This window comes from Cygnus atratus, chromosome 14 (assembly GCF_013377495.2).
Source record: "Cygnus atratus isolate AKBS03 ecotype Queensland, Australia chromosome 14, CAtr_DNAZoo_HiC_assembly, whole genome shotgun sequence".
Taxonomy (NCBI): Eukaryota; Metazoa; Chordata; class Aves; order Anseriformes; family Anatidae; genus Cygnus; species Cygnus atratus.
The window spans coordinates 9221182-9248429 of NC_066375.1; the positions used below are offsets into that span (position 1 = coordinate 9221182).

At 52.8% G+C, this 27248-nt stretch overlaps 1 protein-coding gene across 2 annotated transcripts in view; it reads right to left on the reverse strand.

The window, feature by feature from the left end:
* Positions 1-117: 117 nt before the first annotated feature.
* Positions 118-27248, reverse strand: part of UIMC1 (ubiquitin interaction motif containing 1) — a 37769-nt gene continuing 10638 nt past the window's right edge. Inside the window, exons 3-13 of one of the 2 annotated variants that reach the window (XM_035559578.1) lie at positions 26295-26385; positions 21527-21651; positions 20030-21181; positions 16545-16609; positions 13983-14071; positions 12961-13040; positions 9659-9827; positions 4060-4138; positions 2431-2551; positions 825-888; positions 118-543 (exon numbers count right to left, since the gene is read on the reverse strand). In XM_035559578.1, coding sequence (XP_035415471.1) covers positions 299-543; positions 825-888; positions 2431-2551; positions 4060-4138; positions 9659-9827; positions 12961-13040; positions 13983-14071; positions 16545-16609; positions 20030-21181; positions 21527-21651; positions 26295-26385 — 2280 coding nt within the window. In that variant the 3' untranslated portion in view covers positions 118-298. The remainder of the gene's footprint in view (positions 544-824; positions 889-2430; positions 2552-4059; positions 4139-9658; positions 9828-12960; positions 13041-13982; positions 14072-16544; positions 16610-20029; positions 21182-21526; positions 21652-26294; positions 26386-27248) is intronic. The other variant, XM_035559579.2, reaches the window with a different exon arrangement.

Consider the following 27248-nt stretch of genomic DNA (forward strand, 5'->3'; position numbering starts at 1 on the left):
CAATAGAAGCCAGGATCGGGCCCATGGGTGCTGTGTTGGGGCCGTGGGGCTGGGGGTCTGATCCTGGGGTCCCGCTCTGCGCCCTGCTCCCCCGAGAAGGACGGCACCACTCCTGTGTGTTGCTGCAGTTTCATAAAAACATACATAAATATATTTCCGTTTCTTTAACGGGGAGCAAAGCCACGCAGGCACCTATAAAACACAGTCACTGCTCCGCCCGACGCTCCCGGCTCGGCTCGCGGCGTAGAAAACGTATAAAAGGGGGGGGTGTGGGAGCAGCAGACAGCGGGAGCAGCTCTCAGAACTTGCGCTTCCTCCGGCGGCAGGCTCTGGGCTGCTGCTGGCTGCCCAAGCGGTGCGCCGAGCGCGGCTCCGAGTCCAGCGAGCAGCCCGTGGCGGGTGGCACCGCGGAGGTGCCTAAAGGGCGGCACGGGAGGGAGCTCGCGCTGTCCCCGGCCGCCTCTTTTTCCTCCTCAGCACGGGCTGGGAGCACAGGAGGGGAGCGTCGTCCTAGTCCAGCGAGGGGGGTCCCCGCATCAGCACCTGCAGGGAGAGGGCACGTCAGCACTCTTGGGGGCAGCACCCTGACCCCCCCCCCCCCCCAGGACCTCAGTGACATGGAGCTGGGCCGTGCCATCACTGGCACATCTTGGGCTGTGCCACAAGTCTTCATAGCAGGCGTGGGGCTCCCGAGGGCCAACAGCCAGCTAACCCCCAGCCTCCTGAGCAGGCTCCTTCAGCCTGCACAGCCCAAGCTGAGACCCCAAAGCCCCAAAAAGGGAGGTCTGGCAGCCCTCACCCCGGCACAGAAAGCAGCTTCCCACCTGCAGACTTGCTCTCCGAGAGCTCCAGCATGCTGAGGAGTCCCCTCTCGTGCCTTCCCACGACCTGCCACGGGAGAGGAGAACACTGTCACGGCGCTGTCGTGAAGGAACCCCTCCGGGCACAGACACCGGGGCAGCTTTGGGGCCAGTTAACAGAGCAGAGCCCGGTAAGAAGGGAGGCCAGGGGCAGGAAGTCACCCCCGAGCCCAGTGAGCAAGCACGGGGCTGTATGGGGCTATCTGGGCACCAAAGTCTCTGCCACATCCCCCAGGCACTGTGCCTCTGAGGGCAGGCTCTGTCCTGCTTCGTGTAAGGGCAGGGGGCTTGGTGCTGCTGGGAAGAGCCTTCCTCCACGGCACAGCCAGACAAGGAACACACATCTCTCTCAGCCTCAAGAAGGTGTGACAACGCCGGTCACACAGACCATGGGAAGGACACTTAGTCTGCCTGCAAAGTCCCCTCTCCTGACGGTTCCCTGCCCCAGAAGGCACTGGCATCCCAGCTGCAGGACTAGAGCTGCCAAGCACCCCAAAACTGGCCGTGGCAGGAACCCCGTGCTACCAGCAAAAAGCTCCCCAATGGCTCAGGACCCTGACCTGCTCCCCCCTCGGCACGAGGCTGAGCCGGAGGAAACCCAGAGCCTTTCCGAGCCACCCCCAGGGCCGCCCACCCCCAGCTCCTTCCCGTGGTGCCTGTACGCAGGAGCCCTGTGCGCCAGCCGGCCGTGGGGCGCGGGGACGGAGTCAAACGGCCCCCACGGAGCCGGTCACACGCAGGAGCAGCCGTGCCCCGCAGCCCCCCGAGCCACGCAGCGCTTGGCTGTGTCCCAGCCAAAATCATCAACCAGAAGTCTTATCATTTGCATCTGAATCCCCAAAGGGCTGAGGCCTGTGATGGATTTAAGGGATTATAGGAAACTAAGACATCATGTTGCATCTTCATGCTGAGAATCACATTTCTGAGCACAGGCAAAGCTCAGGCACAAGGGCTCTGCCCACAGGAGCCAGCGGGAAGGCCAAGAAGACCCCTCCCCACGTTCCCCTCGGACCACCACGAGCAGGACAAGGCACGGTGGGGGCCAACGCCTGGTGGGTGACCGCAAGCCAGCTGCTCCCCATGCTCCTGCCACATCCCCCCAGCCGGCACACCGCCCCGTGCTCATTCCCCGCAGCTCCCCTGGGATGCTCCAGGCACGGAGCGGCTCCCCCAGCTTCGGCTCCAAACCTTCCCCGAGGAAAGGGGCTTGTGGCTGGAGTCAGATACGCCTGTCACCCTGACACCGCCCTCCACGGCATCTATATTCAGCCGAGGAAGGCTGCAGGACCGAGGCGAGCTGTCTGGCAGCGGGACAGGCTGGCTGCCTGCCTGCTGGAGAGGTTACTGGCAGCTCCGCCGGATTAGCTCACCCCTGGGACCGGTCCACGCTCTCGCAGAGCGTCGCGGGAGGGAAGGCAACAAGTTCTCTGGCCAGGGCTACTACGCACAGGGCCAGGCAATCCCGTGCCAGGACAGCTCATCCCACTTACCAAGGAAAGGACTCCTGCTGGCAACCCGGCCCCAAACCCAGCGCAAAGCAAAGGAGATGGTCTGCGGGGTCGCCCCTCACCTTGGCGCTTCGCAGTCTCCTGGTTCCCTGAGCTTGCCTAGCAGCCTGGAGGCAGCTGTCCACGTGCCTCTGATACTGCAGCAGTGGCACCAGTGACTTACAGAGGTAGCACTTCTCACACCTGCCAGGCACGAAAGGACAGAGCACCGCGTTAGGATTCGCCCTGTGCTGGGCTCCCAGCCACCGGCCGTGACTTGCTTCCTCCGTGTCGCCGGATCAGGACGGAGCAGCGGGGTCAGGCCAGCGCCGAGCACAAAGCCTGGGCGATTATCTGTTTTCCCTGCCTGCTCTTCTGTCTCCTGCTGCTGCAGCAGCGGGACGGTAATCAAATCTGCTCATCTAACTATCTCAACCACTGCTGATTTCTCCCCAGACATAAAGCACCCTGTCAAAATCCACAGAAATGAAGTGCAAGGGCTTTGCAAAAGGGAGTTAAATTCTGCCTGAAAAGCAAACCAAGTGTGTTAAATCAGAGAGACGTTTTACCAGGGCTGGATGAGCTTGTCTGACTAGTAAATCAAGTCTTTCTCTGCACTATCTCCATTTTACAAGCCACAGCACACGCTCCTTGGTGGGGGGCTGGTACAGGTGCCCTCTCCCTTGCAGCGCGCTCCTCGAACCCCCTCGTTTGTGCAGGAGATGCCCAGGCTCACGCAGGATGACTGAGTGTGCCTAGGAAGAAAATTACCCTGGGTGAAAGGAGATGGAGGTCAGGCCTGGGTTTATATGGCTGTAATTGCTTCCACGCCAGCTCTCGGCGGGGACCAGAGCATGCAGAAGAGGGCACTGGTTCTTCGGGAGAGCATCCACCCGGGGAGCTGTTCAGGAATGGACCTTCTGCAGGAAGAGATGAGCCCCCAGGGACCAGCCCCAGCAGTGCTGCGTTCAGTTTGATAAGCAGCACTCTCCTAGTAAAACTCACCCCAGGCTCTAAAATGCGTATGGAGAGCCCCCATCGAGCAAAACTCTGCAGTACTTTTCCCGTATTTTCTTTCCAGTCAGTGCTGATTACCCAGATAATGTGTCTAAACAGAAGCTGTCCTCTCTATAATTAGCCTAATTCCATTAGTGATGTTGCCATCCACTGTTTGTAACAGCAAAATTGCTTCCATAGCAGGGATTTTACTGTCAGATCCTCTCTTATGATGCTTTGTGTGGGTGGCAGGAGGAGGGGCTGCATGGGAAGAGATTAAACAAAGCCACTGCTATTCTGAAAGTCTAATTTAATTAAGAATATCACTACAGGTGCCATGTTGACAGCCTCCTTGTCCTAGCCTCTTCTTTTCCCAGGGTTACCAAGCTCAAGTCTCCCAGCAGAAGCTGCCTGAGTTAGCAACATTTTAACTACAGCTCCCTCCACGACGGCCAGAGACCACACATCCCTGACCCACCATGGATTTGGCTGAAAGGAATTAGTGCAAAAATAAGCAATCAGAGAACAGCAAATTCCTCTTGTTTCGGTGTAAACATACCCAGCACTGCAACAAGAGGCGCTAAGCGAAGGCAATTTCTTAGGGAAATGATGCTGTAAGGCCAACAGCCAGCATTTATAGAGGGATGAAGACATCCAGGGACAAGCTAGAGCTGGAGCACAGAGACAATCTTGGAGGAGCAAGCATACCTACTTACTTGTCAATGTCTGAGGCCGCTGGGCCGCTGTTACCACCGGCAGCTTTACTTCTGGCCTCTCTCTGATGCCGGGTGAGCACTGGAGGCAAAACAGAAAAGGTTACCTGCCATCCATCCCCAAATCACCCCTGCACGACATCCACATGCAACACCCTTCACTCTTTCGCTAAAGGTTGCAGCAGGAGGGACGCAAAGTGAGGCAAAGAAACACCGGACTGGGATGGGCAGGATCTCCTTTCCTGCCTAAGTGGGGGCTGGCCAACTCTCCTTTTTTCTCGGAGGGCTCTGGAAGAAGTTGCCTTCCGCAGCCTCAGAAGCCAGCTAGCCGTTTCGCACCAGAACTTGTCTTCCACCAGAAACAGCTGGATCAACAGTATGCAGTTTACAGTAATTTTGAAGCTGACGCACGGCAGCGCAGCAGCCTGGGAGCGGAGCTACCCAGCTGCTCCAGCATCGCCGCACCGCTCGCTGCCAAGCTAAACACCCGTGTCTGCTGCAGGGGAGGGAGCGTGGGAGCTGTGAGGCTGGGGAGGAAGGAGGGCTGAGGCTGTGCAGGGGCACCAGCCCTTTGCAGATGTGCAAGGAAGAGGCAGCCTTGCTGGGGAGGGACGCAGCTCATGCTGGGGTGGGAAGGTTACAACAACTGGCCTCGCAGCCGCTGCTTTGCCCCCACCTTGATCTGAACAATTGCCTGCGCACAGCTCCGTGAGGTCTCTGGATGAAGAGCTCTGCTCTCCGACAGCAGCAGGGAAGGTGCTGCTCCGACACGCGGAGGCAGCCAGCGAGATGCTGGCCTGAGCAGCACGCAGGTGGTGGTCCAACAATTCCTGTTCCTCCAGCAAGCCCGAGCAGCCTTTCCAAACCTGCTCCCCAGGCAGCTGCGGGGAGCACGTCGGAGCGTTGCCTCTTTCAGCTGAATTCCTCAGCATATTCCTGCTGACATGCCGCCAAAGACCCTCGGGGAACACATCGGATATCTTAGCTCGCTCCACCAGGGACATCCAAGACTCCAGCCCCGAAGCAGATGTCACAGTAAGCACTCTCAGGCAATCTGGCTAAGGGGCAATGCACGGAGCTGTTCCACAGCCCAGAAGCACTGCTTGCCACACTCCACGCTCTCATTAGGAGAAAGGCCTGGATCCAAGCTACGGGCATGACAAAGCTGTTACTGCTGGCTCATCAGCTGTGGCAAAGAAAGGGGTGCACAGAATTTTGTGCGGGACAAAGGGAATCCTCCGGAATTTTTGCAAAACCCCATTTCCAGAGCATCAGGCGACCCCACGAGCCCCAGTAGCTACCCACGGTGCTGACACAGCAAGGCCCTTCCCCTGCTAGCGGTCGCTGATCGGCCACAACCACCAGATGCGCCGTGAGGTCCTCAGGAGCTGCTGGGGCTGGAGGGGGACGTCCACGCTGAAGAAACAGGCTCGAGCATTTCCTAGGACGTGGACGCTGTCTCGTGGGCGACGACAGATCCCAACAGCTTGTTTCTCACAGGCACCAAAGCGGGCGTCTCTCTTTAGCTCAGCCTGGCCCAGATTTGAAGTGGCAGCGTGCTCAGGAGGACAGCTGAGCATGGCCACCCCCCGGCCCCCCAGCCTCCCCACAGCCCGACTCCCGCGCGTTTGACAGCGCGGTGAAAGCCGCTCTCCGGCTCGGCGCGCACTTGTTAATATTCTTTTAACACCGTCTCAGGAGCCTCGTGCACCAGCTCAGGTGTTAATCAGTTCTATTTTCTTCCAAAAGCAGTGAACACATCTGGCATAATGGGCCCATTAGAGATCTCCGGGACCGGCTCTACGGGTGCCCAGGGGAAGACCCCCAGCTGCGCTGCTGACAGCAGAGGCGCAGGGGAGAGAACAGGGCCGGCGGTGCCAGCGGCTGGCGGAGGCGCAGCAGCCAGCCCTCCCCGCTCACGTCCCCACAAACGCTGGCGAGGCACGACCCCTGCCAAAACACACGGGAAGCAGCCCACGGCAAAGGGGGGGGGGTCGGGAACTTGGGAAAATACTTGCCGCGGGGCAAACTCCCAGACCGCAGAGCAGTCCTGAGCCGCCGTGCGATGGGAACCCTGCGCCGCCGCCTGGTGCGAGGCGCTGTGCTGGGCCAGGCACTCTGCAGCCTGAGGACAGCCTGTTCACTCCTTCAGCATTTCTCCCGGTTGGCAAATCATCCTCAGCATCTCCCGGGGCTGCCAGGTGAGCTCAGCCAGATGCCAGCACGCAGAGGGGCAAGGCCACACGTTTCCAAGCTCCTCGCCTTGCTGCACGAGCCGTCTGCTCCTCTCTGCACCTGCTTCCCCCACCCTCGCTGCCAGGCACGCTGCTTTAGGCACAGAATCCTATCAGTGGCAGGCTCGCCAGCGTCTTGTCCCTGTTCAGGAGTGGAGAAGCTTTTCCCTGCACCTATTCTGTTACTCTTTCCACTGTATCAGTGCCACTTCTGTTGATGTCAGGAGGTTTTTAACAGCACCAGCACCGCTGCTGCGCTGAAGACTGACAGCTGCATAAGGCTGCATTCGGGGCTCTGGGAGGAAGGGATGTGCAAATCCTCATTTTCCCAGGCTCACCTGGGAACTGACAAGATGGGAGCACGTAGATGGAGGACGATACGAATAGAGTATGTCCCAAAGCTCAAGACGATTTGATGTGCTCAGTAACAGCCAAGACTCACTTCCAGAGACCAGCAGATCCGTGCATGGGCAGCAGCAGCAGGCAATGAAGCCGGTGGCTCCGTGAAGAGCCCCTCGCACAAGTGAGCCCTTCAGCTGGAGGCATGAAGGAAGAGGGAGCTGGCACAACACTTCCATGGCTTCGCTCATTCACTTGGAATTAACATCAGCCACTGAGCTGGCAGCCTGGGACCTGAACCTCCCCCCAACCTGGTACGGAAGCTAAAGCAACAGCAGGCTCTTCCTTTTTATTTACTCAGACCACAGGAAAATGGAAATTCATGATCAGATTTTCATACTGTCCAGGTATGTGGTTGTCTGGGCATCCAGCCAGGGCAGCCATGTATATACGTAAGTGAAGCAACTGCAGCTCGTCTTGCCCAGCTACCTAATTTGAAAACCTGTCCTTAAACATCAGCCAGCCTGAGCTGCCCTCCTTATAGGTCCCCCTGAAAGACTTTGGTGCATGATTAGAAGAGGGAAGAAGAGAAACAAAACCAGCAAGGATCCATCCTTTTGTAATTTTAAAACTGCAAACACTGGCAGCTACAGCAATCAGCGGTACTGAAGCCATCAGGAGTAAATCCAATTAATAAGTCTGAAGACAGATCAGGAACCCCTGACCCGGTGCAGCAAAGGAAAAGTGAAGCTGTCTTTCCTAAACAGATCAGGACAAGGCTTAGAGGGCAGCACTTGGATTTCCTTTCGCACACGACTGTTGCTCTGCTCTTGGGGAAGCCAGCATCCAGCCAGAAGGACGTGGTGCTGCAGTGGTAGGGGACAGGTTCTGGACCGACATCGGAGTTGGCATTTGCTTCAGAGAACAGTTCTCCCACCTCTTTTTTTCCCCCATGCATTACTTTACCTGGAGGTTTTATGCTAGTAAAAGGTGCCACGATAGCAGCCCTAGAAGCAGAGTCCTTTTGTACCTGCAGAGACGTGCCAAGCTACTGTCTGACCTCTGCTGAGCTAAACATCTCCCCTGCCTGCTCATCCCAAGTCCCCCCGAGCAGTCCATCAGCTGGGGTCTTTTGGGGGGACGTTTGTCTCGGTACGCTCGCTGGGAGCTGGAGGGAGGTGCCCTACGAGCCAAAGCCCAGCAGGCATCGGGACTCTCCCCCACGTTATGTTTTCCTCCAAGCTCAAGTGCACAGCTCGTGGCATGGGGAGCCTGCAGCTCCGTGAAGAGCCCTGGCCCAAACAACACAGGCGTTGGAGAGTGCTATGGCTAATAAAGCCCAGTCTCTACAGGGAAAATACTAGAATAACTGGCAATAGAAAACCCAAATTACTGTGATTTTGTCCCAGAACCACTGCTCTGCTTAGAGCCATTACTGCAGACCAAGATCCCTTTTATTCCAGGCTAGTATTCTTTTTTGGGGGGGATTGTTCTGAACAAGGCAGAATAGCAGCACAGCAACTCCAAAATAACTACCCTTACAAACATCCCCGAGGAGACCAGTCTGGAAGCAGAGTGGAAAGGCCAGCCTTGAACTCCGTCCTGCTGAAAACCAACACCAAAGGAAAGAATAAATTCCCTTGCACTGCCAAAAATTTCAAAGCCTTTTCCTGATCACAGTCAGGATTCCCCAGGATCAATGGATATACCCACAATCCAGGCACACGGGGGACCCAACTACCACAGGGCCAAAGCCATTCCTGCTAAAAGGCATATAAAAATTCTGCTCTGTTTTGTAGTGCAGATAAGACCTTTATCAGGACGGGAGAGGAACTGTGATACTGCATGATCTGCACGAGCCGCTCCCCCTTTGCATTGGTAGCTGGTTTGTGCCTGCAGAGAGAACTCCCCACCAAAATCCAGCACCGAGCAGTAACAGCTGCTACTCTGGCTCGTGTTATCTTGACAGGACCCATGTCACATCCTCAAAGATTTAGTATAACAAGGACCTTGTATTTTAAAGCTACATCAACTCTGCATTAAGATTACATGGAGAAACTTCTTCCTGCTAGAGGAGTGCAGAAGTTACAGCTCTTGCACTAGCTCTGATTTGCTCAAATTGCTTAAACATTACAGATTTAGATCGCATTTAATAACCCAGTATGCAACTAAAAATTATATATTCACAACCTGAAAAGTTAATCTCATTACAAGCCACTACTTTGATATTACCTGACATTGTGCTAACAGATTTTACATTTCAAGCAGCAGCTAAAGCATAACTTATTGAGTACATTGATAGCCAACTGGTGTATTTGTTCACTTAAGCTCTACAAAGGTTGGCTACAGAAAACTGACACAGAAGAGCGCAAAGAGGATTTAATACGGGCATTCTGATTGCACTTCTATGCTTCACTCTTCACACGAAGGAGAAAAATCTGAGCTCCCAGATCAATAGCTATCATTTTGCAATTTTGGAGGAGCAAGAGGGAAACTTTTTTTGCAATCCCTTCCTGCTGAACAAGCCATTTTTGCACATACAAATGTCAGGCTCATTGCACAGTGCAGGCTGTTCTCGGAGTGGTACAGAACATTCTCATTTCTTAAGAGGCCTGAAGGATGCTCACCCGCATGGCTCTAGAGCCTGCCATTTTCTCTCTCTGGCAAATTCTCTGCAGGTCCTCACTAAACTCAAAATAGATGTGCCTTGCAAACATTGTGTGAAACAGCCAGGTCTCGATCCTTGTGTAATGCTCAGCTTACAGACCTTCCCCGGGACTAATACTGTGATCAGTTATGAAGCCGATCAGTGAAGATTTCTCTGTGCAGGAGGTTCTGGAAATTATTAGAGTCTCCAGGTACACTCTCCTGGCCAGCTCTGAGATGGACCAAGGGAGAGAGGACAAACCTCCCGACCTGCCATACCACACACCAAATATCCCGGGAGGAAAAGGATTCCAGCACCTGGCTGCAAGTACCAGGAGAGGGAGGCCAGCACAAAAAGCAAATATACGGAGTGTTTGGCAGACCTGGACTGTCCTTGCCAGGCTCCTCTCCCACGACGCCGTTGCAGTACATAGCGTGCAGCTCGATCTCTGCAGCTGGAAAGCCTTTGTCACACATTGGGCACAACACGCGGTCAGCAGCTGTGGGACTGCCCTCAGCCAGAGCCCTGCCAGCATTTTCATCGTCACTGGCCTAAGGAAGAAGAGGAAAAACAGACAGTTAGTCGTGTTATTTCTTTTTTTGGTAGCTGCAGTGCTCTGTGCTGTCTGGTAGCTGCTCACCCTCCCAGAGACTTGCTTTTTCTTGGTAAGTTTTATTTTCCCTTCATCACATACAGGTCAGAAATAACACCACTGCCTGAGTAAACTGTGCAGCACTAATGTCTAATTCTTCTTCCAAAGGCAACATGTCCTGCTGAATCATGGTGAAACCTCCCTGCACAGCCGTGCACACCGTTTAAGGCAAACACCACCTATACTAACAGAAAAATGGCAAAGCTTCCATTAATCAGGAAAGCTCAGAAGCGAAACTGATGGGAAATTCATGGGGCAAAGCGAGAGTTCAACACCTGACTTGTGCTCATCACTTTCTGGACACGATCCACACTACAGAGACTGCACTGTCTGGGAACACAGCTTTCCCCAGGACGAAGGAAGGCTGCGGCACGGCGAGATCGCTGGGAAGCTCCTCCTCAACAGGGGACGTGGCTGGAGCAGCATCAGAGGTGACACAGACCCACGAGAGGCAACGCAGTCAAAAATCCATGTCACACGGCATTACTAACAGCGGCTTTTTGCCAGGGCAAAATGTCACAGCCCGTGTTTGTTCCCTGGGTGCCATTAACACTTCCCCACACTCTCTTTGTGCGTTGGTTACCCAGCTGCAAAGGTGCTCCACTACAAACCCCAGAGATACAGGCTGCTCCCTACGCTGCTCCTGTTTCCTGGACGCAGCAGGCTGTTCCCATCTCACTCACAGTTAGATCTCTGCCTAGTCAGGCTTGCTACAAAATCTCTCCGTATTTAAAAAAAGAAACCTCTCCCCCCCTCCCCCCATTAAAAATGATTTAAATATTAACCACGTAGAAGAAACCTATAGGAAAATAACATAGGAGGGCTTTCTGTTCTTAGGGCTAAGCAGTGACATGTGCAGTAAAACTGCTGTCTGCATCCCTCCAACAGTGTAAGTTCAGGGAAGCAGTAACTGGGGCCGGCCAAGACGCTCGGTGCTGCTGGAGCACGTTGTCATATTTCTTGGTTTAACACTTGCTTTGCCAAATGAGGGCCTGATGCTGAGCATCCATCCTCATTTTTACGTTCCAAAGGGAAGGAGAGCGCTTGGTTGACTCAGAGGAGCTCTGCAAGAAATTGCACGACTGCATCTTAAACTGAGAATCCAAGTCAGAAAACTCATTTTTCCCAGTCACCGCCTGACAGGCGATGGTACCGACCCCCAAAAACACTGCACTCATTTCCAGGGAGACTCTGCACTAGATTTCTACAGAGGAGTTGCCACAAGAGTTCCTCCAGCCAAACACAAGCTGTTGGAGCACATCGCTTGCAGCATTAGCACTCATACCCTGCTCTCACTTCTCAGTGTCACTACATCTCGCGAAGTCCTCACCGCGGGGCGTTACAAAGAGGAGTCATAAAAAACAAGATGTGTCAAATATGAATGATCAGATCAAACCCGCATTATCCCAGTCAGACAACACAGCAAAAAAACGATGGGAAAAGCAGCAGGCACCGTGCCTTCGAGCTGCCATTTTTAAATCAGTCTTAGGAGATCACCGGTTCCACACGCCCTGCCCGCCTACATTCAGTGGTAAATTACTAATTTTAAATGGAAATGCAACATGCTGTAACAAAAGATACCGCAGCCCTGAAACTGCGTGCACAAAACCTTGCAGTAGCAGTCCGAAAAACCTCGACTGCAGAGCCAGTCGCCCCCGTCAGAGGCAGGGACCGTCGCCTTCCCTCTCTAGCAGGGAAAGTTGCCTACGAGACGCAGCACTCGCAGCCTGCAACCAGCCAAGAGCGATGCTAGAGGCTGAGCTCAAGAACAAGACTCCTGTGTCCTGGCTCAGCATCTGCAAGGAAGGAGTCGGTCCCAGCGGTCTCTGCCTGCTTCGTGCTAACTGCTGATCCACGGGCAGCTGCTTCTGCCGCCTGCCTGGGAGGCTGCGGGCTGGGGCTGGTACCTGCTGCCAAGGATAACCATGTGGAGCAGCCCCTAGGAAGCCCCAGCACCTTGTTCTGCCAAACAGGCCATCAGCGTGCCTTCGGGCTGAGACACGGGGCTCTGCACAGGACCACTACCTCTGCCTGCCGCAGTCTCTTAATTGACTGAGCAGCGCCTTGAGGGCCCTGCGGACTGGAAGGAGCACGAGAGCAGAACTGGGTTTATTAAGAGGCCCGTGACAATGAGGCTCCGGAGCTGCAGACACGCTGTACAAGCTGCAGGCTGCCCGAGTGAGCTTTCCACAAACGAATCCTCTTGTCGAGAGCTGCACGGTTCTGTATTCATGTACCCTGCCAGAGGAGCACTTGGCAACCCCTTTGATATCGCTCTCTAAATTAATAGACAAAGGGAGTTTTATCAGAAGCAGGAACTGAAGTCAGATGTCGCTACAGTGACAGCTGCAAGGCAATTGCTGCACAGGTGTGACAACACAGGGAAAGCAGCCACACGACAGCGCACATCTGTATCGGGAGCCAAGAGGATGGCCCCGCCACTGGCTCACTACTGCTGGTAACTATTACTGCGTACAAATCAAGGTTCCTGGGCCCAGCTCCCTCTCCTTGGGCTGCAAGCCACCACCAGCCCTCAACACCTCGTTGCTATCTTTATCCTAACCCAGTCCCCTTGGGTGAACCTCTCCTCAGCCTCTTGGAGATGGTCTGTGGCCAACAAACACTGGTGTTCAGAGGACTGTAAGAGATAAAACTGTGTCCTAACATGAGTAACTGAGATCCCTCTGCACCACTGAGCACCAGAGCCCTGCGCTTCTGACCCTGGGCAAGCACCGGGCTGCTGTCCCCACTGACGACGTCCTCCAGCACAGCAGTTCACGGGATACAGAAGAACGAGCTGCAACTGATAACAAATCTCCAGCTACAGGACTGAAAGGCTCCAGATGCAGCTGGCCAAAAGGGACTGGAACTACAAAGCAGCAGAGAAAAGTGAATGGAGAAGTGTTCATGAGGATCCCAGCGGCCTACGCTCCCGGCTACCCAGGGGGAAATGCTAGCACAGCCCAGCTGAACCAAAGATCTGGAGAGCAGCACTGGAAACAGGACATTTCCCCAGCTTCGGGCTCTTTTACCTGCATAGGTGCATCCTTGCTGGCCAAGCAGAGCTCTTCTCTCTCTGGCTCAGCAGATTCCAGCGGACTCGGCTGGGTCTCTGCAGAAAAACAACTCCACGTCAGTGCAGCTTTGCAGCCCCCAAACTTTTTCCTCTCTTGTTGATGCGACTTAACCCATTTTTTAGCAACGTTTTCACAGTTCTAAAACATTTTTTAGACTTGTCACAAATGTTATCAGACAATGTGCAACAACACAGCTGGATGAGGGGTTAGGAGTCACAGCACAATGGTGTGAGGACAGAGCCACTGCAGCTTTGCAGCTTCATGGGGAGTGAGACTAGACTCAGGGAAAGTGCGTGGGACACTGCTGGGATAGAGACAATGCAAGAACAGAGCTCTCCTTTGCATCTGAGGAGCACGGCAAACAGAGCTCCCGTTCTGTGGTCTGTCACGCTCTCACACCATCAAACCTCCAGGCTTTCCTTCGCAACAAAATATGCCTCCAAGCACTGCCGCGGCCTCTCCCTACAGCTGCTCATCACCAGGAGCGGGCTCTTCATCACTTCCCTCACTTAAAACCCTGAACTGGAAAATCTCAAACGCGGTAGGAGAGACCAAGGAAGAAAAACTTGTTGGTCCCAAACAGTTTTAATTAATGCAAGACAAAAAAAAAATATTTCAGCTCTCATGCTTTACATATCTTGACAGTGAAAAATGTGAAAATTTCATGATAGCCTTGCAGAGACCACACCTGGCACTTTGTTTGGAACGACCCCTCTGCACTGATGTGCTTCCTGGTCTCATCGGCAGCAAGCACCCAGCTATTTCTGGTCACAGAGCTGCAACATTGTCTTAGAGGGAATGGGTCCAAAACCAGGGAACGAAAACAAAATTACTCGGATAATTTCAGCCCTGATAAACAGAGCTGGGAAGGAAAACTTGTTTTGTTCAAATGACTTGAAAATTCTTTTCTTTTCTCTGTATTTTATAAGTGTGTAACATTCGTTTCAAAGCTTGGAACATTCCCAGGTGCCTCTTACCTGGGCAAACGGAGATCTCTTCTTCAGCAGAGTTTTCTGTGGCAATATCTGGGCTCCTTTTACTGCCAAGTGGGGTCAACGTGGAGACGCTGTTCAAAATATAAAAATAAAACTCAAATCCAGCAGGTGTGACAACACGCCCCTGCCTGTCTTGCACAGTTCGGAAGAGCAGACCACTCTGCCATTTCCTGGTGATCATTATTTGATAGCCAGAAATAATCAGGATAACAGAGAAACGTATTGGTACAAAATGCTGTCCTAAGCAGAAACTCCCCAAAGAACTAATTTTCACATAGTGACCCTTTGTGTCTTTTTATCGAGGGCTTCTATCTCATGTGAGGGGAGCAAAAATACCTACAGGGCTCTCCTGATTCTTTCTACTCTTAGATTTGGGAGCTGTGCAGGTACCATCTTCCGTCTGGGGAACGAAATCATCAGAGAGGAAAGACACAGACTTGCTCAGTCCTGCATTACTCCCTCCTTCTTTGCACTAATTTCCTTTCTCATCGCTGCACACGGCAGGCAGAAGCAGCATGGATGCAGCACGATGCCAGGCTTCCCTGCGGCCAAGTCCTAGCGGCAGTGGTGTGGCGACTCCTCGGCGCAGTGCCGCATGCTGCCCCGCTCCTTTTAACCTTCGTGTTCCTCCGTTGTTTTCCACCAAGCACAGTGTCCCTCTGAAACAGGCAGGCATTGCTGAGTAAGTCTGGCACCCATGCTGACACTCTCAGCGCTTTGCATGGCTTCCTGATTAGTCTGATCAAGTATGCAAGAACACACTTAAAAAACATGAATCCCCACACTGACAAATAGAAGATTTATTAGGCTCAACCACAGGCCTCAGAGAGGAGAGAACAGGCGCTGCTGATTTATGATAAATAACAAAATTCTGATAGGAAATCACAAGTGGCTTTTCTCTCTAAATAAAGCATCTCAAAGCATTTGTTATGAATCCAGGCTGAGCATGTTTTACTCTGTCTAACATCAGGGCTCACTTCAAAAGAACTCACACAAAACAACTTGCTATGACATTTATAAAATGGGCTAATCAATTTGAAGTCAAACCACATTTCTTGCTACACCAACTATCTCCTGGTAACAAAGCCTATAATCATTTATTAAAACCCCAATCTACCATGCTCTGCACACAGCATAAAACAATCAAGCAGAGTGGCCTACAGAAAGCAAAGAAGCCTTTTTCCACCGCTGCCGCTTCCACAACTGCTCCAACGCCTCCCGACAGCTCCGAGCAGTGTTTTCCTATTAAGCATCGCTGAGGCCAGCGGCCCAGGGTGCCCGAGCCTCCCCTGAGGGAGGACTGCTGTGGCAAATTACCAGGAGCCAGATGGCAAACCTTAACGTGCACCGAACTGCAAAGTCTGCAGCCTTTTTATTTTGTCGTGCTGCAGACGTGCCAGCTGCCACGCGAGGGGCTGCAGCAGGCAGGTGAGTCCCGGCCTCGGGGGGAGCATCCCCAGCCAACCCCAGCAGCTACGCAGGCAGGAGGAGATCTCCCTCTCAGCAGATTCAGCCCTGGCCTCTCCTGCCTTGAGCAGGAGGGAGGCAGAGCTCCGGAGCATACACCTCGGCGCCTTTTGCTCTGACACAGCAGCAAAAGCTCATCTGTCACAGGCACATCAGCTCCTGCAGGTTCCTTTTGCTCCCCAAGGTGAGCTTTAAGCTTGTTGGAAAGGTGCAAGCAACAGCAGGTTGTTATTAACCACTCGGGCCAATGCTGTTAGACCTAAGAAAAGTTGGCAGTTTTGTTTCAAAACAGGTTTCAATTTTAAAACCCAGCCAATAAAAAAAACCCACGACATTATCTGCCCTCTCTTGCAACTTGCTCCTTGAATCCTCTCCCTTTTGACCTTCTCACAGCCTTCATTGCAGAACTGCATCCCCCAGGAAGTAAAGAAAATAAAGGGGGAAAAAAAAAGACTAGGCTTAAATCTGAAGAAAATCATGTTGACTTGTCCCACACCTGTCATCTGCTGAAGTGGCTTTTCTGGAGCACTGCACTCTATCTTTGGCTGATAGGCAGTGCCGTCTGGCTTCCTCCTCCCTTCTTTCCTCTTCAGCAGCAAGGCAAGAATATAAAAATACACACAGAAATTCTGTAAACCATTCACCATGCTGCATATGTGCCTTCAAAGGCAGAGCATGTGATCACGCTGCTGTAACTCACCTTTAGCTCACCTACCCATCTCCACAGCTTTACTGTACCGTGTCAAATTAGCTTCAGAGGGTAAGGATCAAGTCCTCTTACTTGTACAAGGATGTACTCGCACGTTTTAGAGACCAAGAACAATAACTGATCCCTTCTCCCCAGTTGTGCCTCTCCTCTCTCTCTTGCTGCTCCAGAGCCATGTATTTCCAGGGACAGGTACGAGCAGCAGCTGCGCGCAGCCCTTCCAGCAGGACCTGCTGCTGGAGGCTCCACAGCTCCCAGGGCTTCAGCAAGCCCCACGCAGACCGTGCCGCAAACTGCTCCCGGTGAGAGGATGAGTCCACGTCCCCAGGGCGAGCCCACGGACCTGGTACACTGAACTCCCCCCTCCTCACCTCTGTGCAGTCTGCATGGGTTCCCCGTCTCCGCGTACATCCTCTGCAGACAGCACCTGGGAGGCCTGGAAAAGAAAGAGAATTCTGATATTGTATAAAGCAACACACACAGCTAACCAGGCCAGACAGGCTCTGCTGGGTCATCAAGTTCTGTGTGCAGCACGTTTTTTTCTTTTTCCTTTTTTTTCCAGAAACGGCTAAGTATCTATCCTGAACTCGTCAGCTTTTTGCCTCCATTACTCCTTTCGGTAAGGAGCTCAGCAGCGCTCTGCAACAATGCCTGGCAGTACTTTTTGCTGCCTAGTTGTATTCCTGGACATCCCGTGTCCATCTGTTCTCAACCTTGTCCTTCACGTCCACAGTCTCTGCCTGTTCCCAGCGCCTATCCCGATGGTGGCAGCGATCACAGCCCTTGCCCAGCTCCATTTGTGCTGAGCAGAACAGCCCAGGGCTCTCAGTGTCTTCAAGCACTCCAGCAGCCCTCACCCACCCCGCTTTAAGATCCATTTGCCTGAGTTTGGATGACCTGATCAACTGGTACAGCTGCTGGTTGACCACGAGAAGTACTTTTCTGAGATTCCTACAGATAAAATCTGTTGCATTTTTCTCGGCGGGGTAATCAGCTGTCCTATCAAAGAGAGGGAACAGATTAACCTGCACAATCTGCAGCTGGTAAATCCATGTGCATTTTATCCCATCTTTCATTTACCTCTGTGACTCCACTTATTCTCTCCTTTAAAATTTGTTCAAAAGCCTTGTGCGTTGCCAAGGTCAGGCTAACATGTCAGTCATTACCCGGCTCCCTTTCTTCTTCCTCAGTGTACACATTACACTTGCCATTCTCTAATCAGATGGAATTACAGCGGTTTATTAGCAGTCCTCGCTGGCAGGCCTGCGATTTCTCATGCCATTTCTCCAAGAAATCCAAGGGGTTTTTCTCCCTCCTCCTCTCAGGGTTTGATTTCTTCCATAGGTTTCAACTTCGATCAGCCCCAGTACTAGATGGCTGCTGCGCTTCCCCAGCAAGCCCCAACACAAAGCCTCTTGCCAGATTTCCCTAAAGTGACTCCAGCCCCAAAATATTCTGTTTCATCTACACTGTTCTTTATTTCTTCACAGCCTAACACATCATTAACATAAAATACCACACCTCCTCCTTTACTTTTTGTTGTTGTCGTTGAACTGCACGTATCTGAAGAACCACAAACCCCGCTCACAAACACTGTGCCACAATCCCATTTTTCCTAGTATATACGTTATAAGGTATGGCACTAATTCAGGTCACCGGATTCCAATTCTCCAGAATTGGGTCGTTTTCCTCTGAATCTGTTAAGAGGCCACGAGTCCCCTGACCTTGTCTGAAAGGCTACGAAGGAATTTATGCTATTAGCACTGAGGTTTGTCAGGGCAGGTTCACGGGCTACGAGATGTCTCGACCATGATGACTTGCTGTGCACAAACACGGCTGGGGATGCCCATTGCCGTGGTGGAAGGTCGCTGCCCGCTGCAGGCGAGGGGTTTCAGAGCAGGGCTACAGACCTCGCTGGCACACCACGAGGCATGAGGCTTTTTCAAGGGCAGCTGTGAGCCCGCAGGGATGGTTTCTGGCCTCGGCACAGCCCCAAACCTCCCACTGTCCCCACCGTCAAAGCAGCCCCTGGCGGCACTGGGACCGAGCCACGCAGCACATCGGGGGCAGTGCTGCCCTGTGCCTGTCCTTCGTCACCGCCGGTGGAATTGTATTTGATAGAGGGAAAAAAACAGAGGCAAGGCACAAGCAAACATCAAACATATCGATCCTGCAAGTAAATCACCTGCGCTGGCCTCAGCATGCGACTGCGCAGAGAGGCGAAAGGAGAAGGGAGCAACCTCTCGAGCCAGGAGCGATAAGGCAGATGAAAGGTATTTAGAAAGCCTTTTCTCGCCAGTAAATAGAAGACTGGCAAATTTTTGCCCAGGGTCGAAATTTTCAAGCTTGCTCCTCCCCTTGGTTTTTCACCTTAAAAATATCAGGAAGACTAAATCTCCATACACTTACAGCTCCTTAGGAGAGCTCTTGTGGTCAGGATGAGTACACTACAAGTTCCCACTCAGCACCACTAAAACCACTTTCTCCCCAAGAATTAATTAAGCATTAGCATTACACGGATAATAAGAGAAAAAAACACTCATATTTTTCAATACTAATTAAAAGTTCATGCCCCTCCCAGCTGCTGTAGCTTCCCAAGGGTTTTAGCGCACACAGCCGTAGATCTGCAGCCACCCCAATCTTCCGGAGTACCAAGACTTCAATTTCAAAAGCAAAAGACAGGGAGGGGAAAAAAAGAAAAAAACAGTTTGCCTTAAGAACCCTTCAGATCGTTTGTAACCATCCAAAAGAAAAGAAAAAGGCGCAAGTCTGCCTCTTTCCTCTGCAGGTCACCTCTAAGGCTTGTTTAAATCTGTATCCGCTAAACCCAGGCAAAGCACTGTCACGACAAGTCACTTTTCAGCACAGGCTGCTCTGCACTTTTTCTGCAACCAGAAAATGCAGACATGACGTTTTTCTTAAGTGTTCAATATTACAAGACAGAATATAAATATCACAAAACAAGTTAAGTATCTTTCTAACACCGGGGTAAATGATCAAATACACTTGAAAACAGGAACAACAGAGCCGAGGCTTCAGTCATAGAGAAGATAAAGTTATACAATGATCCGGGAGTGAAGTCATTATGAAAAATGAGGGTTGGAAAAGGCTGACACAAACCTAAAATACAGCAGTAATAAATACTTCATCTGACTAGCAATCTGTTTAAACTTAGCAGTGACAGAAAGCTGCCTTCCGCTCCAGCGAGAGAGCCCTGACAGAGACAGAGGCTGACACCTAGCGTCTACCAGACCCAACAAGCAGGCACGGACAGAAGGTGCCGAGGCACGGGAGCAAGGACAGCGAGCGCTGCTGTCACGACAGATCACCCCAGGCAGGCAGAACACACGTGCATGCACGCCCAGCCCGTCACAGCTGCAACGAGAGCACCACGAGGGAAAAGAGCACCCGCAGGAGCGAAGCACTCACAAACAGGGAGGCAAAAAGGAAAGGCTGCAGTGCACGGAAAACAGCCACGTTTCTGTCTGCGGAGGAAAACACAGAGCTCCTCACACGGCCACAGGTTTCTAAGCTCGTTTGCCAGAGCGTTGTCTCGGTGCCCTGACGTCCTGCCAGGCTACACCCCTCCGAGAAGGAAGTGTCAGCTGGAAGTCTTTATCTCAGTGGTGCAGTGATGGACAGCTGCCAGGCTGCATGATGCCCCCACCACTTCTGAGCCAGGAAATCAGCCTGCAGGCTTTTCCTCTCCCTTTCCCAGCAAGCTGGGTGGCTGGGGGAGGCAGCCCCTAAATTTAAGAGGAACGCTTATCAGCAGCGCATGCTTTGCAGAAGGGACTGAATCCTAAAATGGAGGGAAGAGCACGACTGCTGAACCGCTGCTCATCAGAGCTCTTACCTGGCAGTAGCTCGTGGTCGGTTCGTCATCGGAAGTGGAGTTCTTTTCTTCTTCCATGTTGTGCCCTGGACTTTCTGCCTCCCTCCTCTTCAAAGGGAGGAGCCAGGTGATGCTCTCACACTCCTTCTGCATGTCTTGGTCTCCATCTTCAGTATCATCAGCGACCCCATTCTCTCTATTTATCTGCTCTCCCTTCCCAAGCTCATTTAGGGTCAAGGAAGAAGAACTGGGCACGACTGGGTTACCAAACTCCTTCTTATGCAACAGCTGCCTCTGAGCCTGCTTCAGGCTCTTCTGGTACACCTCCAGCTGACACAAGATGACTTTGGTGTACTGGTTGGGGTCCACCCCCTTGGGGCAGAAGGGGATGCCCCAGTAATAGTGTACTGTGTCTCTCGCCTCCTCCTGCTTGTGCTTCTCGTCCGCCACATTTGGCGTGCAAACCTCAGGGGAACTGTCAGGCACCTCCTTCTGCTCTGTGGAAGCACAGGCTCTGGCAGCGTGCCTGGGCTGTGAGGTGTGTTTGGGACCTGCCCCTCCACCGCTCCTCCTGGGACTGCCACCCTCCTCCACGGCCCAGCTTTTCCACAGGGTGCCCGAGCTCCCAGCACTGGCCTCTCCCGCAGAACGGCCAGTGCAGGGCAGGGGCTGCTCTTTTGGTTCGTGGCCTGCTGCTTTGGAAGAGCCGGAGGGGCTTGTGAACAGTCTCCGAGGCGTCAGTCGCCAGGAGCCTGGAGTCACCCTGCCAAAGACGGGACTCAGAGACACGAGGTCCTCTCCCAGGGTGCTGGGTAACACGTTACTGGAATCACTTTTAGGTGGCGAGGAAGACTTTTCACTTGACCTTGTCAAAGGCTGGCTCTTCCCCGGAGACACGATTATGCTGGATACTAGTGAGCTTTCAACAATTTCCTGGCTTAACCTCCTCAACACTACGAGGGGGCTCCGGGCGACATCCATCTGTCCGTTCCCATCAGCTCTGGTGCTCTGCGAGTGGGAGCTGCACTCGGAGCGAGGGGCGTCAGGGCAAAGTGCCAGGCCTCCCAGGATCTCACAGCCTTCTTGCTCAGCAGGGTGGCTTTGGCCCTGTGCGCCCAGCGCTTCTTCAGACAGCTGTGGGGTTGCATCAGAGGACTCTGAGGGCTGACAGCTCTGAAAGACAAGAGGTTAATCCTCCGAGAGGTGCATTCCCATCAGCAGGGCATAGCAAGGACGCTCCCAACACACGGGCTGTCAACTGGACCGCAGAAACATGGACGCTGCCCCCCACAGCACAACCCCATGCCCCAAAACGGGGGACAGCTGAGGCTCGGCTTCGTGTGCCACTCACTAGGACCGGTACAAAACAACTACCCCGTGGCTGCTCTGCTTCCAGCTCATGCTGGAACGGCTAGACCTCCAGGAAAGCCTTCTTTTGTGCAGCGTGGAAAAGCAAGCGCAGAAAGCAACGTTGCTGAAGAACCCTAGTAATAAGCCTCTTCACAGAAGCACACTTACGTTTAGGCTCTCAGCAATGGCCTTCCTCAAGAGTTCCTCCTCTTCCTCTTCTTGACAGTTCACTTGTCTGGCTTCTTGCTCACTCATTTTCAGGGCCAGTGCAAACTGTTCCTCTTCAGTCATCTCTACAGCAGGAGAAAAGGGTAATGTCAAGTCAGAGCTGCAGGTGTATGCAAGCACCCTACATTTACCCAGCCTCTCGGGAGAGGTTCCCAAGGAGTCCCACCTCCCCGGGAACAATGCAAAGCATCTACACCTCAGCCTTCCTGAAGAGGCATCAGCAACACCAGAGCTGGCAACACTAAATGAAAAGAGTAACCCCGGTCAGGAACATCAGTCAGGGTTTCTACAGCAGTCTAAACTCTGACTCCTCGGGTACATTAACAGGACATCTTATTGCCACTCCAGAGCTACAGAATGCATGCTCAAGGACAGAGGAAAAAGATTTCCAAGTCATGCCCATGTTCTATAGGATAGACTCGGGAGCAAGGCAGGACAGAGAGCAGATCAGCTCTAACACGCTCCGTTTCGAGCCAAGCAGCACGTCTCACTGCCTTCTGACACGAAGCTACCTGCAGTACCGCGGGAGACCTAACCACGAACAGAAGAGCTACACGTTGTTCACCCCGAGCTGCAGGTGGAGAGCTCCATGGAGGATAGCGTTACTGGCTTGGCGGTATTATGCAGGATCTTTCCCATGCATACAGCCCCCTTCTGCTCACATCACTGTGCCACTGCATCACTAAGGCAGTCATGCATGGGAAACAGGTTTCCTACACTTGTAACTGTTATCCCAGCAACAAAATCTCCCTGAAATATTCCTCCTTCAGAGCAAGCTAGAACCCGAAACCGGCTCTTCAGAAGCCAAGCAGTTAGTTACTGAGGAAAACATGTATTTACTTTGATTCAACCCGACGCTTTCACTACGCTTAAAATACACAATGCCTGCAGAACAGAGTGCAGCTTGCACAACAACTCAACAGCACTCTCAGGAGCTGAAAAATACATCTTCACGCTCGCAACAAACTGACAGATTTCCTTCAAAGCCCGTCTCCCCCCTTCAGGCAGAATCCTGCCCGCGCCATCTCATGCGTGAACCGAACGGCTCCGCTTTCCGACAGCCCGGGAGAGCTCCACGGACAAGGGACTCGAGCAGGAAGGCCGCCCGAGCACAAAACATGCCCCCGCTGCAGCCGCTTTCAGGCCAGAGGTTTCCCTGGACAAAGATGCATTCAGAAGTTATGGGCTCCCATTTTCCAAGCCGTCCTCTCCCCACCAGCTGCCACCGAACCGCGGCAGCGCAGCCTCCCTCGCAGGAGCCTGGCATGGTGCTGGTCGTGGCACGGCTGCACCGAGGTATCCTCGCAGCAGCACGCTCGTTCCCCCAGCTCCCTGCTCGTCTCAGGCTGGTTTTTCCCCCACCCAAGCAGGATTCAAAGCGTTTTTGGGCTGCTCTGATTACCAGCCATCAGATTCCCTTATGTGTCCTACTAAATCAGCGCTTCGGTTCAGATAGGTTCTCTTTTAAAATAATTTTGTTTAAAAATTAAGAGAGGAGTTGAAGCGAAGGCTGACTACAGAGCACGCAGGGCTCGTGGGGATCTTTTGTCCTTGGACAAAGTCACTCTATAACGTTACGGCCAGCAGGGACCGGGGAAAAAAACGCACCCTTTAATGGCAAGCACACCGCAGCCCAGGGGCTGAGAAGGCTCCCGTCCCCAGAGCAGCACTTCCCCGATATCAAACACCTCCCAAGCACCCAGCACGTGCCTCATCTGCTTCCCTGCCCGAACCATCACGGCAAATCGGGCCAGATCCTCCAAATTTTGACTTGTGCAAGAAAACCGGTGCACGTGACCAGTCCCCGCATCACAAGCCTTCCCACGTGCTTAAATTAAAACGGGGGCCTGAGCGCTCACCAGTTCGGGCTATCAACATCCACGAAGCTTAGTATAAAGAAACATTTTTTGGCGAGTTACAACCGTACATTTTGTTTTCCTCTCCCTCCCTGGCACAGCAATTTCCCCTCTGGGGACAGGGAATGTGCCAGACAAATGCTGCCTCTGGCAAAGAAACCAGCGACAAACAAAATGCACTTGATTCACGTTCCAATTGAGTAGGTGCTCTGGAGACGGGGACATCTCGCCTTTAATTCCACCTGGCGTTTCGGTGGCCGTGCGAGCCGTCCCGGAGAGCTGACCTGCTTCTGGTTGAGGGTCCGGAGACGACTCCGCACGCCACGTCCCGTCCTTCCTCGGCACCGTGTGCGGGCAGAGTCACGTTTTACCAGACCCGACGTGGATTACAGAGGTCATAATCCACGCCGAGCAGAAATTGGGAGCGTTGGGGCCAGCGGCGCTGCGGGGGCACGCTGCGGGAGGAGGCCCTGGGAGCCCCGCTCCCAGGAGGGAGGGAGGGTCGGGGGGAAGCTGTTTTTAAGACACTGCAGCCCTAAACAAATTAAACCATTTCAGAGCCTTTTTAAATGCTAATACGGCAATTTGCTAAGCGATTTATGTTCCATTTTGACATTTGCAAAGTGAATTAGATGCAAAACCCCACTAGTCGTAGTTCTAACACTTACTAATAAGAGATTTACTCAAAAATAATGGAAATGCAGGATCTCAGTATTTCCACATACCCAAAGTGCAATTACAGTAAAAACATTCAATGCGCTTTAGAGCGCTGACTACATCCGGAGAAAGAGAGGGAGACTTCTCGGGGTTTTTGTATTTCCATTTATCCTGTCAGGATGAAACGTCACAGATACATTTAGTTATGGCTTTAGGATAAAATGAATAAAACCACAGCAAAGCAAAAAATGGGAGGAGATCCTTTATAACCAGAGCCTGCAAATATCTGAAATTTGCCAGTTTCGAGGAGGAAGAATTTGCTCTCCCCAGAAGCACCGAATCGTTACAAAGAACCGATTTGCCTCGCCATTCGAAGAATTTATTTAAAGACACCGAGAAAAAAAAATAATTACTATTTCAAATCTTAATTTGCCTAAAAGCAAACACCGAAGGTCTAATTATAGCTTCCACTGAACGAGAGGAGGGGCCCGCCATCTGACGAAGACGCGGCCGCTCTCTAGCAGCACCGCCTGGCACCCAGACACACCGCCAGCCTCCCGCGGCCAGGCTGGAGCTCGCCGAGCCCTGCCCCAGGAAGGGAGGAATCATTATTAAGAATTTCGGTACCCATAAATGCAGCCCGTGCCTTACACCAGCCTCAAAGAGGCAACGAGGACATCCAGCCTCAGCAGCTGGGTGCTCTGAGCACCGTGTGGTCGGCACCGGCATCTTTTAGCGGGGTTGAGCTGCGTGTGCTGTTTCTTTGAGGAGAAAGAGGGGAAAAAAAACAAAGAAACAAACTGATCCCTTCTTCCCCCACCTCAGCCAGGACACGCACGGTGGATTTCAGCTCCCACCACGAGCCATGCTGTTCCGTGCTATGGCCTTAGGCCTCTATTAAAAACAAGTTAATTCGCACGAGCCCTCTGAGGGCTGACGAGCCCAACTGCTGCTGCTCGTGGAGCTGCTCCATTTTGTTCGGTGATTGCTTTGGGTTTTGCAGCAGACGGCTCCTCTCTTATTTTAAGACGTTCTGAATTTAACCTGCCGGGTGGACCGCTGCATCCCAGAGCACAGGAATGGGAGCTGATCCGCTGGGGCAGGGCATCAGCCCACCCAGCCCAGCAGCTGCAGCACACGGAGCCACACAGACCGCTGTCGGTGGTCTCTTCTGCCTGTACATCCACAGCAACTCCGCGAGGGATGTTAGCGGGAACATCCCAGCCCGTTCCCTTTCGCAGCTGTTTTTAGAGCCGCTGTCCACGAACGCATTTGATCCCTCATTAAAGCTGTTGATGCTGCGCCCTGCCCAACCTCCTGTGCCAAGCAGTTCCAGGAGCTGGCCACACGCTGTGCGAAGCATTGCTCGCCTTCGCCTTTTTAAACCCATCTCCTGCTATTTCTGTCGAGTGCACCCTGGCTGCAGGAGGTGGCGAACAACAGCTCAGTGTTCGCCTTCCGCACTGCCCTCCTGGTGGGGGCTTTGAGCCTCTCCCTGCCCTCCAGGAGGACCCCAGGCTTTGCAGTCTGTCCCCATAAGGCAGCCGCTCCGTCCCCACGATGATCTGAGTGCCCTGCCCCGGATGTCCCCTGACTCCACCGCGTCCTTGAGATGCGGGGAGCAGAACCACACGCAGCGCTGCCCGTGCGGGTGCACCAACTCCTTAGGTAACAGCAAAACGATGTACAACAAAGCCCTTGGTCCTCGCACCCCTCCGTATGATGCCCAGCATGGCTGGCTTCTCTTTCTGCCCTCTCTGATTCTCTGATCTCTCTGATTTCGGAGATCTGCCAGCTCTGACCCCGAGATCCTTCCCGAGCTGTGACCGCCGGGTCAGGGCACCGCGATGTTTCAGGGACAGGCAGCAGCTGGGCCCGAATGGGAGAGCACCTAGTGACTGACAGGGCTTTTGGATCGGGTTCATACCAGAACCGATCTCGAAACCTGGTGAGGTACAGACAGCCTTGCACACTTATTCTGGAACTGCTCCAGCCTGCGTACACGCCACCTGGGGAGCAGACGAGTGACAGTCTGCTTGTTCAGGAAGGCAGATTTTACCCCCGAGAAGGGACTTCTCCGAGCTGTGCGTCCCAAGCCTCATCACAGCCTTTCTGCGGGGGAAATAATCTCTAACACAAATAGCAGAAGCTGCTCAGCACCCGTCCACTTCCCCAGCCCCACGCTCGAGACCTACGTGCAATTTTTCTTTTAGCAGAAAACTTCGTTCTATCCAGCTGCTGTTTTGTTCTTTTCGTTTGCAATCCGCTCTCTTCCTTTGACTCCTGCTGTAATGGAAAAAAATATGGTGAGTGCATACAATATGTACGAAATACTACCAGCTCCCTCCCCTCCACTACTCTGACACAAACACTGGTTCAAGAACAAGCCTCTATTTGTGTGAAATTTGAATTTCAAACATAATTCAAGCACATTCTGTAACTATTAAAAGCTGTGTGATAAGCATAACGAGCAAAAAGAGTTACAGACTGACATAAACAGAGAAGTAGGAGAGACAATAGACTTCATGCCAGTCACTACCAAGTACTGCACCTGCTGCCCATGATTTGAGAGAGAATTTGTTTGGCCTTGCTAAAACATTGGTATTTGTAAGCACTCAAACAGAAAAATAAAACCTTCTTGTAACTCAACATCTCATACCTGTGAGCCAGGGCCGTTTCCTGCCATACGGCCTCTAGCACTCTGCCCAAACGATTTCAGGTGGCCAAGGCTAGGATTTTAGCCATTTCGGGGGACCCAGGCTAGCTCATCCAGAGGGCAGGAGAGCCAGCTGTATTTATTCCTGGTGCTATTCTGTCACTGCACCGCCCTGAGTACTGCCACAATTGTTTCATTTTTGAAGCTTGAATACTTCAGAAATCTGCAGCCGAGTGGCCTCCAGGAACATCACCCAGAAGAACAACCTCAGTCCGTGCTGCTTTAAGCACGCTGACTGCAACACGAATGGTCACAGGCTTAATCGGCACACATTTATGCAAGTTGCTGTCCTAACGGCTTAAGTGAGGGCGTACACATTACCGAAGGCTGGCCCTGGACCCCTTCCAGTTTGTCTCTATAAATCAGGTAGGATTAGAATCAAACCCAGTGTTTTCAGCAGAGACGCCCACGCCTGGCCACGAAGAGGCTTCGC